The 14,734-nt window shown below is 47.5% G+C and overlaps 2 protein-coding genes across 2 annotated transcripts; both read right to left on the reverse strand.

The window, feature by feature from the left end:
• Nucleotides 1-725: 725 nt before the first annotated feature.
• NHLRC1 (NHL repeat containing E3 ubiquitin protein ligase 1) lies at nt 726-1,952 on the reverse strand. Its single transcript, XM_009953930.2, has one exon. It carries the CDS (start codon nt 1,950-1,952, stop codon nt 798-800), a length of 1,155 nt encoding a protein of 384 aa, XP_009952232.2. The 3' UTR covers nt 726-797.
• Nucleotides 1,953-3,291: 1,339 nt separating this feature from the next.
• On the reverse strand, nt 3,292-13,083 carry TPMT (thiopurine S-methyltransferase). Its single transcript, XM_009948711.2, has 8 exons — nt 12,944-13,083; nt 12,074-12,166; nt 10,910-11,042; nt 10,405-10,457; nt 5,634-5,708; nt 4,802-4,887; nt 4,233-4,277; nt 3,292-3,451 (listed from the first exon to the last, which is right to left on the reverse strand). The coding sequence occupies exons 1-8, from the start codon at nt 13,081-13,083 to the stop codon at nt 3,336-3,338; spliced, it is 741 nt and encodes a 246-aa protein (XP_009947013.1). The 3' UTR covers nt 3,292-3,335.
• Between the last annotated feature and the right edge of the window lie 1,651 nt (nt 13,084-14,734).

Here is a 14,734-nt window from a genome sequence, read left to right on the forward strand (position 1 = left end):
GCCAACTCCATTTTACACATGCACAAGTATTTGTGGTCTAAACACAAATGCTTCAAGAGGCTTTTAGGGAAAGCTGCCCGTGCTGGTAACCACAGCCCAAATTATCTCCAGCGAAAACACAGACTTGTGAGTTACACAGGAAGACCAAGTGCTCCAGTACAACCCTAATAAAGGTGGGAATAAACCAGTACAGAGAAAAGTGCATTTCCCCAGTATGGAAAAAACAGGCTTTGAGCATCAATCCACTTTATGTAACTCACTCGTCAGGGGTAGCTCCTCCACCGCAATGGTCTCAGACAGATCCAGGTGACCTTGAACCGAAGCTTCCATTTCTCCTATCATTTCGTCAAGCCGGTCTCCTCTCTCATGCAGAAAACCTGGGAACAGAAACTCTGTTGCTCTCATGAGTGCATCTGCTTAGCGAAGAATAATGAAAACTAAACCAGCGATGCATCACTTTCTCTCCGAGGTTCCAGTCCTTGATTACTCCATTCCAAATGCTGTTATTACTCATCAAAAAGCACCAAAAACGTTTTGTTGTCAAGGTATGGAAGAGTTTTTAAATGCCGAATTATTTGTTTGGTGGATTCATTCTTGACGACAGCCTGCAACAGCTGTGGATAGGCAAGAGGCTCGTTGGAAGTTTTGCAGGAAGCACAGCATGTTGGCCAAAGAGGGCAATTTCACTTAAAGCCCAGAAAACACCTCCTCCCTCCATGCCTGCTAACAACAGAACTTTGCATGCTTTATGGCCAAGAGCAGCTTGAACCTATATAGCAGAAAGCATCTAAACCCATTCAGGTGGAGCTATATATTTTTACTGAATGATCGCCGCTGTCTAAAACAACAAGGGAATTGTTTGCCATGTATGTCAGTCCTATAGGGTAAGAAAGCCCATGGCTAATCAGAGGGTTAAAGACGGGAAACTCCTCAGGTTTGCCTAAGCATATCACAGCCTGGCTACAGACATCCGTTACTATAACGCGACCCTCTCTGTCAAAGGCCACAGCCGTGGTATGTATTTTGGAGGGGAAAACAAGGTTCAGACCAAAGCTATCCATCTGGCCGACGAGATCCATCTCTGCGCTGAATATCTTCACTCGGCTGCTGCTGTTGTTCAGTCCTTGAGCTTTCAGGTGCTCTATCACCACGATAGCACCCGAGGTTTTGGAGACTGCGACCCCTCTTGGGCTGATGAGCTGAGACCAGATTATCTGACACTTCTTTAATTTCCCCATCTTGAAGTCAGCCGTCAAGCGGTAGAGAGCACCTGCCTCTGCATCAGTCAGAATTACTTCACTCTCAGAGGTGGCATCCAAGCCCCATGGCAAACCAAAACCTTCCCGGACAGCCAGGACCCCTCTTCCCTCAAAATCAAAGGCCTTCACGGAGCGGTCCCCGCCATCGGTCACCACCACATGTCCGTCCGCCGTGACCGTCACGTCAACCGGGTACTTGATATCGTTGCCCGCCTCCCCCCGCTCCCCGAATCGCTGCAGGCAGCAGCCGCTCGGCCCAAAGACGTGGATCCTCTTCTTGCCGTCGTGCGCCACCGCCAGGCGCCCCGACCTCCGGCAAACCGCCACCCCGGTGGGGTTAACCAGCTCCCCCCAGCCCCCCAGCGACAGCCGGAGCCTGAGGCCGGCGGGGGCCGCCCCCCCCCCGCCGTTCCTCCCCATGATCGAGGGAAGGCTGCCGCCGGCGGGCCGGAGGACCTCCAGCAGCTGCAGCAACGGCAGGCAGTCGCTGGTTTCGGCGGAGCCGCAAGCCCGCCGGCAGAAGGGACACTCCAGCCGCCGGTTCTCGGGCCCTCCCAGGGCCGACACGCAGCCCTGACAGAGAACATGGCCGCAGGGCAGGTTCCGCGGTCGCCGTTGCCCTACCGGCTCGTACCGTTCGAAACACACCCGGCATTCCAGCAGGCTCAGCTCCTCCTCGTCCTCCGCCGCCATCCCTGAGGCGGCCCGGGGGCGGAGCCCTCTCCCGCCGGCAGCCCCGCTCCGCCCCCGGGCCGCCCTCCCACTCGAATAGTCCCCAAATCCCAATGAACACCGTCGCTGAGCGTGCAGCAGCCTTATGCCGATCACCTTTCGCGGCTGTTGTGTATCTTCAAGCCTGAGATAAACTTCAGCGGCTCTCCTGCTGCACCTGGAAAAAAAATCCAGATCGGAGGAAAGGAGCAGCCGTGAAAATATCCCAAAATAGCAGCTCCCAGCATGTACTGACCCACTGGCTACATCCTTTCTTCTGTCAACCCCGCCTTGAAGTGCCAGTAGCTACAAGCGATACTGAGCTGTAGCTTGGGGACTGCGGTGCTAAAATAAGCAGACTTGCTCGCAGCTTTAGGACTGCAACGCTCTAAAAAGCACCATGGCTTTTACATGCCTTCTGGTCTTGGTGAATTGTAACACACTACATTCCAATCATACCTTTCCAGCGGTTTTGGTTTGTTTTTTTCTAAATAAGCTGCCAAGGGTAGAAGGCCAGGGCAAGAATGGGTTTTGAGAGCCCCAATTTTTTTTTAATTTTAAAGCAGCACAGTAGTGTCCATACAGGAGTGATGGAAGAACCGCAAAGAAAGGTTTGCGGTCGGAGCAACACGCAGCAGTTCTGCAGGCTTTCTTTGAACCCTACAAGCTGGTTTGCCTGCTCATAGCTGCGCTCTCAAGGGAGAGAGCAGCACACTCCCGAGCAACTGCAGGGACATTTTCTCCCCGAACTCTCTCCTTTATAATCACCCTGGTCGCTTCCCTCCTCTCTATCCTGCTCAACGATAGTTCCCCCTTGGCAGCAGCTGCCAAGTATTCTTGCCCGCTCACTGCCAGCTCATTTCTTGACTTGTAATTACAACTAACGGGGTTGGAGAGAAGCAACTTGCGCCATCTTCCCACCCATCTCGCCCACCTGGTGTGGCAAAAGGCCACCCTTGGCAGCATCGCAGGGAACAGTACTTGAACAGCAGCTGCCATCACTCCCAGGGCTGCCAGCTGCCGAGGCTGACCCGCAGAGCGCTGGGCAGGCAGCACCAACTGGCTACGGCCGAAAAGGAACAGGAACGTTTCATTTTCGCAGCTCTGGTGATGTGAATTGATATGGAAGCAAAAAGATATACTTTAAAAATGCTTGTTTGAGCATGGAGTTTAAGAAAGGCTCTGTGCATCTCAAGCCAGCAAAGGTATAAGAGCTGACCTGGTAGCAAAAGGGACAAAACATTCCACAGGTGTTTTTCTATATGCTGAAGCTTGCTTTAAGAGTGCCCCCAAATATGTGTAATTTTAAAAGGTGAGATAAAAATAAATGCAAGATGGGAGGTAAGTTATTTTAATGAATTTTAATCAAACTACAAACTTCAGTATATATAGCACCTCCAGAAAATAATCTAGTCCCCATTGTCTGTGTCTGTCTGAGAAGTCATCGACTTTTTGAAGACACTTAATTTCGCAATGGTTGCCTGGAAAGGAGGAAAGATTAACAAATTACTGAAACATTAGTCACTGAAAAATGCAAACAGTCAGGAAAAAAAAATCTTATCCACAGATTTCCTCACAGTGCCTAATGCAGTGGCACAAACGCACTGGGGAAAACTTATCCGTCTCCTTTGCATTGGGATGCAACTGTCCATACCAATGCCCCGCTGCACACAGCCACTGCAGGGTCTCGGAAAGCTGTAATTTTAAAAGAAGTGCAGTATCAAAGCATATCAGGACGAACTTTAAAAATTAAATTCCTGGCATAATTCTGAGTTTCATTGTTTTGATGCATTTGAGCAGTACACTTAGCATTTTCTTCGCATGGCATGTGACCTTCCTTCTTTGGCTACAAAAGTGCAGCAGAAACTGTAGAACTGGTACACATAGGCCTTGTACTAAAACCAAGGTAGCTGGTGACGAGGTGCAGAGAAAGACAAAATGGTCCAGTGGGACTAAGACTGTAGCTACAAGATCACTGAGTGCATTATGAATCCTGAGAGAATGAAAAGATGCCAAGGGGAGGAGAGAGACAGTATGTCTCTTGGGTTTTCTTCCTGTCTTTTGAAGAGCTGAGAATTTTCCTTGACAGCAAAACCCTGTGGTTAAATGGTGCTTATTTTCCCCATTATTCTTCCATGACTCCACCCCTTAGGTAAGAAGCAAATGACTCTCCGTCGCTTGTCACAGGGCAAGGTGGAAGCATATAAACACGTTTAAGTGTTTTGGATAAACTTCCTAAGGGTTAGCTGAAATATTACGTACCAAACAAGCTTTTAATTTCAGATTCAGGAACATAAAACGGTGGGCCTGAAAGAAAATGGGTGAAGCTAGTCAGAGAGAAGACATGGGAAGGAGACGAACATTCATACTGCAGCTTGTGATAACAAGACCTATTTTTTTGCACCTCTTCCAAGCATATTCAGACCATGGTAGCGGTTGGGAGAGAGGCACAAGATGGGCAAAGTGTTGGGTTGCGCTGGGTAAACAGAGCAAAGCAAATGTTCTTGGGAATGTTCCAAGCTCCCTAGGCCAGGCAGGGTGTTACTCCAAGCACTGATTCTTCCAGCTTGTCATAGCCACACTCCCAGATTCATTTCACTGCTAACATACCATGTCTGTCCTCCACCTACCCTTAGCATGTCTGAATGCTAGAGGGAAAGCAAATGTAGTCTCAAGCTTGGTCAATGTCTAAAGGTTTTTCCACACAGTTGGTGTGATCAGCTGGCAAAGCTATGCTGATAAAAAACCTAGGGAAGATCTATCTACCACATCTCTACAGGATTCGTGTTAAAGCTTCCAAAATCAAAACACGGTCAGTGCAAAGTTCTCACCTTTGTGTTTGTTTGGGTCATATGAAACTGTAACGAGCAGATAAGAAGAATTTTTCTCCATTAGGGTGATCATCAAACTGACATAGCTAAAAGGAGAAAGGTACACTTTATGATTTTGGAACTGTACAAACATTCAAGCATAACGTCCAAGATATTCAACAAAAGAGGTAACGTATTTCTGTGCAGACACAACTTCAACTGAACTGCATAGAAACTAAGCAAAGCTTAGTCTGAATTTCATCAGCATGGCATTCACGCTACACACGAAACACCTCAAAGAAAGGTTACTGTTTATTCCTCATAAACAAGCATTTCTCTTTTTTTGCATATTCATCTCAAAACTAACAGACAGTACACAGGATTCATCTGCTACAGTCTAGGATACAGTACACAATACAGATCTTTCAAAATTACTGTGAGCTCAAGATTATGTATCTAATTAAAAAATCCTGGGGGTAGGGTCAAACTACATTTGGGCTGGCTATAGGCGAGAACAAAAAATTGGAATGAAGAGGAGTGAGGGGGAAAAGGAAGAGAGGAGAAGCAGATGGGGTGAAAAGGAAACAATAAAATTCAGATGAAACTTGCAGCTCTGCTTCTGCTGGGATGGAACAAACCACCTATTTTCCCACCGAGAGGCAAGGCCGCTTCCTGAAGGAAGCTGACAAACCTTGAGCACATCACTCTGCAACTGCAGCTGATGCTTGCGGTAGAGAAGAACTTGTGCAGGTTAGTCCTTTAAATGGAAGAGGACTCACTGACAAGTGGCAGGAGGAAAAACATGTCACTGCATACATTAGAGAAAGGACAACAACAAACCAAATTTACTAACCGTTGTCTGTCACATGGATTCACAGCTACTAGAGCTCCTCTGTCCCAAACTCCATCAAACTTGCCAACCATTGAGCTATAGGGAGACAAGGAAAAGGCTTAAAAACACTAAAAAGATGAACACACCTTCACCTTGATTCAGATGCTTCTGTGAAGTCACACGGATTCTCCTGCTAGCTGTGAAGATTTCACGCTACCTTTTTGTTATGCTCCAGCATTTTCACGATCCAAAACACTATGATCTGGAACCCAAGAAACCCTGCTGGTACACAGTCCTGCTGCGACAGCACAGACATGCTGGAATTGCTCAGCATTTCCCCATCCTTAAGGGCTGCTGAGACAAGGTCGGCATGAAGGTTAGTAGCTTAAACACATTTGAGCTACAAGTCTGGGTTTTTGGCAATCGCACCCTGCTGTGACCCTCGAGGCAGCACCTAACGTGCACTCAGCACATCAATAGTTCTCGGCCACCTTCTAAAACCCACGCATGATTTCAAATGCGGGTTGAGGAAGCTGCCTCGCTGCTTTACTATCATTGAACTCGGCACACTCAGCAATTTTAGACACCTCAGTTCATGTCCAGGACAGTTAGCTTCAGCTTGCCATTTGTTTACACTGCTGCCTGCCTCAGTCTGACGCTGCCACAGGCATTATATTTGCTCTTGGCTATGCTGGCCGATGGCTTCGGTGAACACCCAAAACCTGCAAATGGCCAAGACTATTGGCAAGTGCCTTTACGGATGAGTGGCAAAAGCAGCCAGGGTGACACTAGGGGTGAAAATATTTGGGTGGGGAAGGAAAAGCCTGGTTTCCGGTAATTATTAAAACCAGAGTTGAGAGAGTAAGGTAGCAATAACATAAACTGCTTAATTTTAAATAAAATCTGAAACAAATTTACTTAGTGATAAACACATGATATGGAATTGTGCAATACCTTTCTGCCTACTGGGAGGGTGTCAGAGTCCAGTTGCATCACTTCTTTCCTGACTTCTGGGCTGGTTTTGGCTGGGGCAGAGTTAATTTTCTTCACAGTAGCTGCAGTGGGGCTGTGCTTTGGATTTGTGCTGGAAACGGCGTTGATAACTTGGGGATGTTTTGTTATTGCTGAGCAGCGCTCACACAGAGCCAAGGACTTTTCTGCTCCTCACTCCACCCCACCAGTGAGTGGCAGGGGGTGCACAAGGGGTTGGGAGGGGACACAGCTGGGACAGCTGACACCGACTGACCACAGCAATGTCCCTGACCATACAACATCACATTCAGCAATAAAAAAACGGGATGGGAGTTTGGCAGGGGGGCTGCTGCTTAGGGACTGGCTGGGCATTGGTTGGTTGGTGGTGGGCAATTGTCTTTATTTGCATCACATGTCTGTCTTGGGATTTTTTTTTTCCTTAGGTTTTTTTTTTTTTTAAATTTCTTTTTTATTATTAAACTGTTTTTATCTCAACCCACAAATTTGTTTCTCACTTTTACCCTTCTGATTGTCCCTGCCATCCCAGCGGGGCGGCAGGGGGAATGGGCAAGCGGCTGTGTGGTGCTTAATTGCCAGCTGGGATTAAATCACAACAACTTCTTTTCCCTGGCCACTGCTCATTTCATTGCAACGGCATTGCTAAATCTCTGGCATGTAACCTAGAGGCTGATCCTGTATTTCCCACTCTGCTGCGATGAGACATGATAACACTGTTAAGTCCTGACTTCTTTTAAATTTTGCCAAGACTAAGCATGCAATTTAAATAACCAGCCTCTTAAAGGAAAGATTTTTTAAGAGACAGTTAAATATGCAATGGGCACAAGGGGGACAAAGCAAAGTCTAGTGGGGCAGGTGACAAATTTGATCTTCTGAGGCTTGGAGACTGCTCTCCTCTCCGCATAGCTAAGTCTGCTGCATGACCTGAAGTTTGACCTGAAGTCTGCTGTTTGACCTAAAGTGCAGGCTCCTGAAGTTTTTTGCTCTTGGTTTTTCTTCCCTACTTTAATCTGGTCTAACTGGAATGGTGGTGGTGGCACCATACAGGCATTTCACGTTTTCTCCTCCCCACCGATTACATCGGGGCCTACAGACAGCGCAGGCTGTAACAGCCTCATGCTGTGGCCTTCCCCCAGACCTGGACTCCTGGTCGCCCAGATCTCAAGACCTGCTGAGTGCCCGGGTGCTCCCTGCCCCTCTGCACATTCAGTGCCCTTCTGAGGAGAACCAAGCCACGACAAAAAGGTCAAAAAGGTACAGCTGTCCTTCATCCTGATGTGAAGTCAGGACGAAGCTGATGTGTTAGGAAGTGCTCCTCTTGGGTGTACCTTTCACTGCATCACTACCCAACCTTTTAGCACAACATTATCTCTGCTATGTGTTTAGATGGTATGTAGCACGAGAGGTCACAGTCCAGGTACCACTTCAACTATTAACAATTAACATGTAAAGAAGAAATTCACGTATCTGCAGAAATCCCACTGACTTTAAGCAGCAAAGTGGTGAATTTCTATCTCTGTGTATGTTTAGTAGTTTCAGTTAATGCAATTTTAAAGTCTTGCAGCCGTAATTGTATTAGGAGGTACAATGGTTGTGTAACAGAACTGTTTTACGTAAGTCCCAGAGTTCCCACAAAGAGCAGTAATGCCTGTTACTCTTTAACTAGCAAGAAGCTTTGAAACAAAGGTCAGGAGCACGTCTGAGTTCTCCTCTAATGAATGCTAGGCTGCTGGAGATCAAAAGGATTTCTTAGCAGGCCAGCCTCAGCAAGAGAGAAATAAGTTTAATTTCCATAATTACTGGGTAATTAATCAAATTGTCTGTACATAGAAACTAGAAGAGTGTGTGCATTTCTCTAGTCACGGGTAGCTGACTGACTGCTGTCAGGAATGCAGTTCATACTTTCACCATTGCTGCACCCAGTACAGAACCATGCGTCCAGAATGTGTACCTGCCAATTTATTTTGTGGATGATGAAGTACATAGTGGACTTGGTAATATGCACTGGAATTGTCATTAATTACCTATTTTTAGTTTATTTCACAGCACTATTCCACCATGTCATGATGGACGTTACAGGTTTCACCATGCTACTGGCTACAAAACTTAGAACCTAATTTTTCAAAAATTGCTGACAAGAAGCTTAAGCAATCCCTGGGCAACTTGTCAACTCACAGCCAGGAGGATTTATAGGGATCTACACAGCAAGTAGCTACACTGCAGGGGCAAGGTGGGGAAGAAAGCAGGCAATAGCTACAATGTCATGTTCGTCTACAGCCCATCTGTTCCAAGGCACTCGCTTTGCAGGACTACATGCCATTCAAACCATATACATGCTATTGAAACCAACTGGAGTCAGCTGCACCAGCAGAAATCTTAGCAACGGTCTAAAAGACTTCGGACTCTACTCATGAACAGTCTTTTTTTCCAGTTTATGCAGATAAAAACAACAAAAAAAGAAAGGATCATATAGTAAGCACCATGTCCTGGTGTCCTAAACTACCTATGACGCTTGCACATGTAGTAGCTCTGAAAAGTCCATCCAAGTAAAGGTTAAGACTTGACCTCCTTCTTCTTATTGAACAGCCGTGGACCAAATCCTTGTTCCTGACAACTGCTTGTCAGAAAAGCAAACAAGCACACAAAATGTCACTAAAACCTTATAATCTAGGGAAAACTGTGTGTGAGTAAGCACTGCAAGAGGAGGGAACTACAGTGCAGGATTCTGGGCACCTTCACCTTCCTGCAAGGTACACTACAAAACCAGAAACAACACTGTTTTCTTGCATGCTCTCCAATCTCCAGCTACCCCAGCACCAGCCGCGGTCTGAAGACATTTTAGGACAGATTTAAATACACCTACTGCCAACACCCCTAGGAAACTTCTGAGGACAAATAAATATGCCAGATGCATCACTGTCCAAGGCAGAATCTTCTATGCTAGAGGCTGGAGAGAGTCCTATGTCCTCCTGCAGCCTCTGAACAACTGGGTAATTTTCAAAGTTCCCCCACCAGCTGACACTTGAGCAGAAGGTCAGGTGCAAATTCACCACAAAATCTGAGAAGTGACGCTTCAGGCCACAGAGCGCCATGGATTGAAAGATTTTTCAGGAGTAAGTAGTGTAGACTGTATTGAAGTATTTTGCATTTTCTGCTGTGTCTTTTAACTGAGAAATAAAGACTGAAGTTTTAGCTCTGAAAATCCTGCAGAAGACATTAGTAAGTTGAGCCATGTTTGTCAAGACACGTTTGACAAGATATTACGTAGTTACGTGCACCGGAGTGACGTAATGTACGTAAAGTCCCTACGTTAAGTAAAGCGTGGGACACATATTATCGATGGGTACAGCCTACCCATGCTGATACGCTAACCAATAGTTTGGGGAAAAAAAAATATATTTAGCACTTAGTTAAAGGAAAAGCTGACTTAGAAGACACTTCTGTGTATATCCTCGTTACTTTGACAAAGCAACTCCGACTAAGGGATTGTGCTAGAGTTTTGCTTCGTAGAATCCATGAATAATTCTAAAGATAATTTGTTTTTACTGTAAAAACAAACATGTTTTTCTGTAACTTCCACAGGACAGCTCAGAACAAGAAGCCCATTCCAAGATATTTAGTTGGCACCTTTATAATTGTGTTGTTAGCTTCTGTTGGAGATTGGCTATTCACATTTCTCATACAAGTTAGTAAGAGTTTTCTTGAGAGGACCTGTTCCAAATCTTTATGGCTGACGGAAATAAAATGACAGTATTAACACGTTTGATGACAGAGAATTGTAAGACACATTGTGTATTCCTACCTGGACAAATCATAAATACTGCAGCAGTACAGAGAAATGTTCCCAGAGGTACTCTACAATAAGAAGCAAAGGAAACAATACTTAATATCTTTAAATATGCACCTCTAAGTGTGCATTCATATGTTATGCCTTCAAATCTTCACATATACTACTTTCAAATATACACTTCGGTGTAATGGGGAAACACTGTTTAATTTACCGAGGTACCTCTCCTGATCCCCTCCAGAGAGGTGGTTCTGATCTATCCAGGCACGCAACTGTCCAATTTTAAAACACATTTACATTCAGGTTCTTCAATGTCATAAGAAAAGAAGGCCAAAGTAATAAGCTCAAGAGAACTTCTGGGTCCAAGATTACAACTCAGAGCTTTCTTTCAGACCTCTTCAGGAGAGGTGAACGATGACCAGTAAGACAGGGCCATAAAAGCAAAATGACTTGTTTGCTCAGTTACGCCTTCATTGCATGATCAACCACACCAGATCATTTGACAATGCAGGATACATACCTGCAGCTTTTTTGCTCCTGAGATCTCTGGGACCTGCTCCTCACAGTAGGGCAGACTGTGTTCTGCAAAAAATTCCTGCAGCGCTTGCTCGCTGATTTCCACACCAACAACACTGTGTCCCATGTCCGCCAGCCTGCACATAGCAGAGAGACGTCCTAAGTTTATGTGAGGCCCATGGGCCTTTACCAGACACATTATCTCCCATGCAGCATTGATTCATTAGGGAAACCCTGGTTTTAGGATGCACTGGTACGTCTAGTCCTGAATTTCTGGAGCGTTCACACCTTATTGAACACTTCCCCTCCATGAGCTGAGCTTAAATTAGCACTGCTCAGCATACAGTTGACAAGGGCTCAAGGCTTTATTAAGATTCAATGGATTATTCATTTATTTCTATGAACTTGATGAAAACAAGGGTGATTACATGGAGAAACTGCGGTTCAGTGTATAGGAACGGAGCGCAGTGGCTGCCCACCTAGCTGCCTCTGCAGCTTGGCAGCAGCAGGGCACGGTAACCTCTTCACTGCTGCAGCTCAGCCCAACAGCAACACACGTCAGAGCCTGCCGTCAGCCTGCCAAGCTGATACACCCTGATACACTAACTTCAGCCCTTGAGGAAGCAGTTTAGTGAGGGCTTTTTGATTTGTGACCCCTCCCTCCAAGAAAAAACACTGGCTTATACAGCCCCTAGTTACAAATATAACCCACCCAGAAAAGTAAAAGTAAAATAATAAATGTGAAAAAGAGGAAGTGATATCTAGGCCAAATCATTTAAGCTCCCAGTGTGACGTGCCACATGGTCCCTTGAAAATGTGCTCTAGCACAACTGACCTCACTGCGGGCAATTCACCCCTGAAAGGAGCAGTGGTCAGGGCACAGCTCCAGTCACTCTCTCCATCACAAATGCAGCATTCCCCAAACTGAACTTGGAACAATCAGGAGGACTTTTGGGTTAGTCCTTATCCATCCCATTTATGCTACTACACAAACCGCCAGCAAAGGAAGCCAAACTTCCTCCTCCCTTCAGCCTCCAGTGACGCTGCTCTCCTACCAGCGGAGATGCGGCACAATTCCATTGGCCAGTGTAAGGTTGGGAATTTCTCCCTCTTCCTCCCACCCTCCCCACATCAAACGAGATTTTTGCTCTCATAATCAGTGCTTTACCATTTCATCTCTACTGCTTTACCACAAAGGGGGAAAAATATCCTCAGTCCACTCCTGCCATTTAAAAGAACATCCAGATACTTCTGGAGGAGCCTGCAGAAGAACAGACAGGGTTTGTGTTAACACTGCGCGTATTTGTGGTGGTGCATTAAAAGCCAAGTGCTACACGCTACACCAGGGAGCACAGGTTCTTAGTTCAACCTGCTTCCTACCGTTAGAAATAGAACCAGAAAATAAAAACATTCACCTTCCATTTACTTAGGAAGCACGTAAATTTGATTTGTTAGCAACGAACACATCTTTGCTTGTTCTACTTGTCTTTTCAAGCCAACCCACCTCTAAGAGGGCCACAACAGGCAGCTTAAACAGAATTATTAAACTTCTCTATCAATCAAATCACTTTTACAGGTTATGTATATAAGTTTATAGTTTATAACTATATATATAGTTAAAAGGCTATATAATCAGGTTTGCTCTCTTAGGTCCCCGTCTTCCAGTGCACAATAACTGCTCTGATGCCCCCTGCCTATTGTTTTAGGCCCCAGTTTCGTAACTTATGAACAGAAGCGCAGAGCTTCTGCATCAGAAAAATTAAGGTTTTTAGCCAAGCTATCCAAGCTTTATAGTTTAAAACCTGATTCAAGAGTAAAAGTTCTAAATTAATGTCACTCCTTTCAATTCTCTGCCCTTTTTTAACAAATGTAGGTCACAAAATGATGCATATTTATTTCAGCTTCAAGCTGTGCCCGAGTAAAGCAATTTTCCTTTTATAAACGCTTCATTTTCTCTTAAGATTTTTTTGAATGAGGCAAGTCCCTCATCTCGCAGCATTTCTTTGAACAGCTTAGGCAGAAGACTGAAGCCACGTACGGGTGCCCTTGTTCCTTGTGAAACCCAGTGTTACCCGTTGCCCACTTTTGCAGCCATTCCTCCTCAGCCACCACTCTGTCTCTCTGAGACCCAGCATCGGAGCCTTCCCGGATCCCGGGCCCATCTGCCGAGCAGTCCATCGTCCCCAGGGAGGGCTGGGAGCTGTGAAAAAAAAGAGAGAAAAATTCCCCCCATCCAATGAATAGTTTGGAACGAGCCCTCGCTGCCTAGAATCAAATAAAAACATGCTTAAGAGATTATACTTCAGTATAGGCGACAGAGCACGCTGCGATGGCTTGGGCCGCACTTTCCCTGCTACCCGTTAAGCACCACGGCCCGGCCGGTGCCCTCCCGCGGGGGGTCCCGCCCCAGGGACCGGGGTGTGTGTGTGTGGTGTGCCCGAGCCCGGGCAGTCAGAAGGTGCATGGTGCTGTCAGCCTCGGGGCGACGGGGAGCCGGGAGGACCCCGTCGGGGCTCAGCACCTCCCGCCCGGGTACCTGCGCGGCAGCAGCGGGTCCGGCGGTGGCTGCAGGGCCGGGGCGGCGCCTCCCCGCCCTCCCCCTCGCTACGCACCGCGGAGAGCGGAAGCGGCGGCAGGAGGAGGCGGGCTGAGGGTGCACGGCACCGCGGAGGGGGAGGGAGGATGGCGGCGGCGGTGAGTGATCCCCTTCTCCTCGGTAGCAGCGCCCGCCACGGGCCGCCTACCCCCCGCTCCCCTCCGCGGGCGGCGGGGCAGGTGAGAGCGCTGCCCCCCTCCTCACCTCCTCGCCTCTCCCTTCCCCCGCCTTCCCTCCCTCCCTTCCTTCCCCCTTCTCCTCCCTTTTCTCCCCCGCTGCAGCTCTAGCAGGAGGCGGCGCGGACACGCGTGAATGTGGTCTCCGGCCCCCGAGTGACCCTGCCCTGAGGTGAGTGCCAGGCGGCCCCGCTCCGCACCACCGCCGGCCGGCACCCCCCGAGGGCCTCCCCCCCACCCCGGGGCGCCCCTGGCTCCCCCTCTGCTGACATCCCCTCTGGGGACTCCCCTCAGCTGTGGTCTCCCACTCGGCACCCCACTCCCCCGGCCGCCCCCGCGGCGCTGGGCGCTGCCAAGCGCTGGCCCGCGGCTGCCGGCCCGGGCGGGGGGAGCGGCTGTCAGCCTCGGCGGGGCGTGGGGGACAGCTTCGCTGTCCCGCCTCCCCGTTTGTCGGGCTGTTCTCGGGCCCTGTCGCTCTGTGTCAGTGGGTGGGTGCCGTTTCTTTTTTTGTTGTGGGTTTTTTTTTTTTTTCCCCCACCCCAAAGATGAACTTGCTGTCAGCTGCACAGGTAAACCCCACAAAGCTTTCCCATGTAGGCCATGGATGAAACATTATAGAATGTGACAGAGTATTATGCATCTGTCTCTCCTTTTAAATGGCTTATTAGCCAATAAGATAATGTTTATAGGATGCAGAGTCATGTAAAGCTCAGTAAACTAAGTGATGTTTGCTTGTTCTTTTAAAATCTGTGGCTTTTTGGGAGAGGTGGTGTTTGTTTTGGGAAGGGAAGTAGGGACGAAGTGGCATACAGCTGGAAGCAATGGCCTTGCTTACACTTATATCCGACGCTGATCTATCTTTCTTTCTCTCCCTCTTCTCCCTCCTGTAGCGCTTGCAGCAAAAACATGTTTGTGATCCTGTGCGACTGGCCTCTGCCTTTCAAAACGGGAGGCCGCTCTGAATTTGAAATATTTTTACCAACCTTCTTCGTGAATAACTGCCGCCTTTTCTTTTTCTAACCCCGCATACGCAATGGAACAGCTGCCTGTCCTTTTA

Source organism: Leptosomus discolor, chromosome 8, assembly GCF_034619465.1.
Source record: "Leptosomus discolor isolate bLepDis1 chromosome 8, bLepDis1.hap2, whole genome shotgun sequence".
Classification (NCBI taxonomy): domain Eukaryota; kingdom Metazoa; phylum Chordata; class Aves; order Leptosomiformes; family Leptosomidae; genus Leptosomus; species Leptosomus discolor.

Excerpts from the sequence above, each read along its gene's own strand:
- NHLRC1 (XM_009953930.2), bottom strand. The coding sequence starts at position 1,952 with ATGGCGGCGGAGGACGAGGAGGAGCTGAGCCTGCTGGAATGCCGGGTG.
- TPMT (XM_009948711.2), bottom strand. The coding sequence starts at position 13,083 with ATGGACTGCTCGGCAGATGGGCCCGGGATCCGGGAAGGCTCCGATGCT. Across the intron at positions 12,167-12,943 it reads CACAAGGAACAAGGGCACCC|GCTCCTCCAGAAGTATCTGG; the intron begins GTACGTGGCTTC and ends GTTCTTCTGCAG. Across the intron at positions 11,043-12,073 it reads AAAGCAGTAGAGATGAAATG|GCTGGCGGACATGGGACACA; the intron begins GTAAAGCACTGA and ends TGCTATGTGCAG.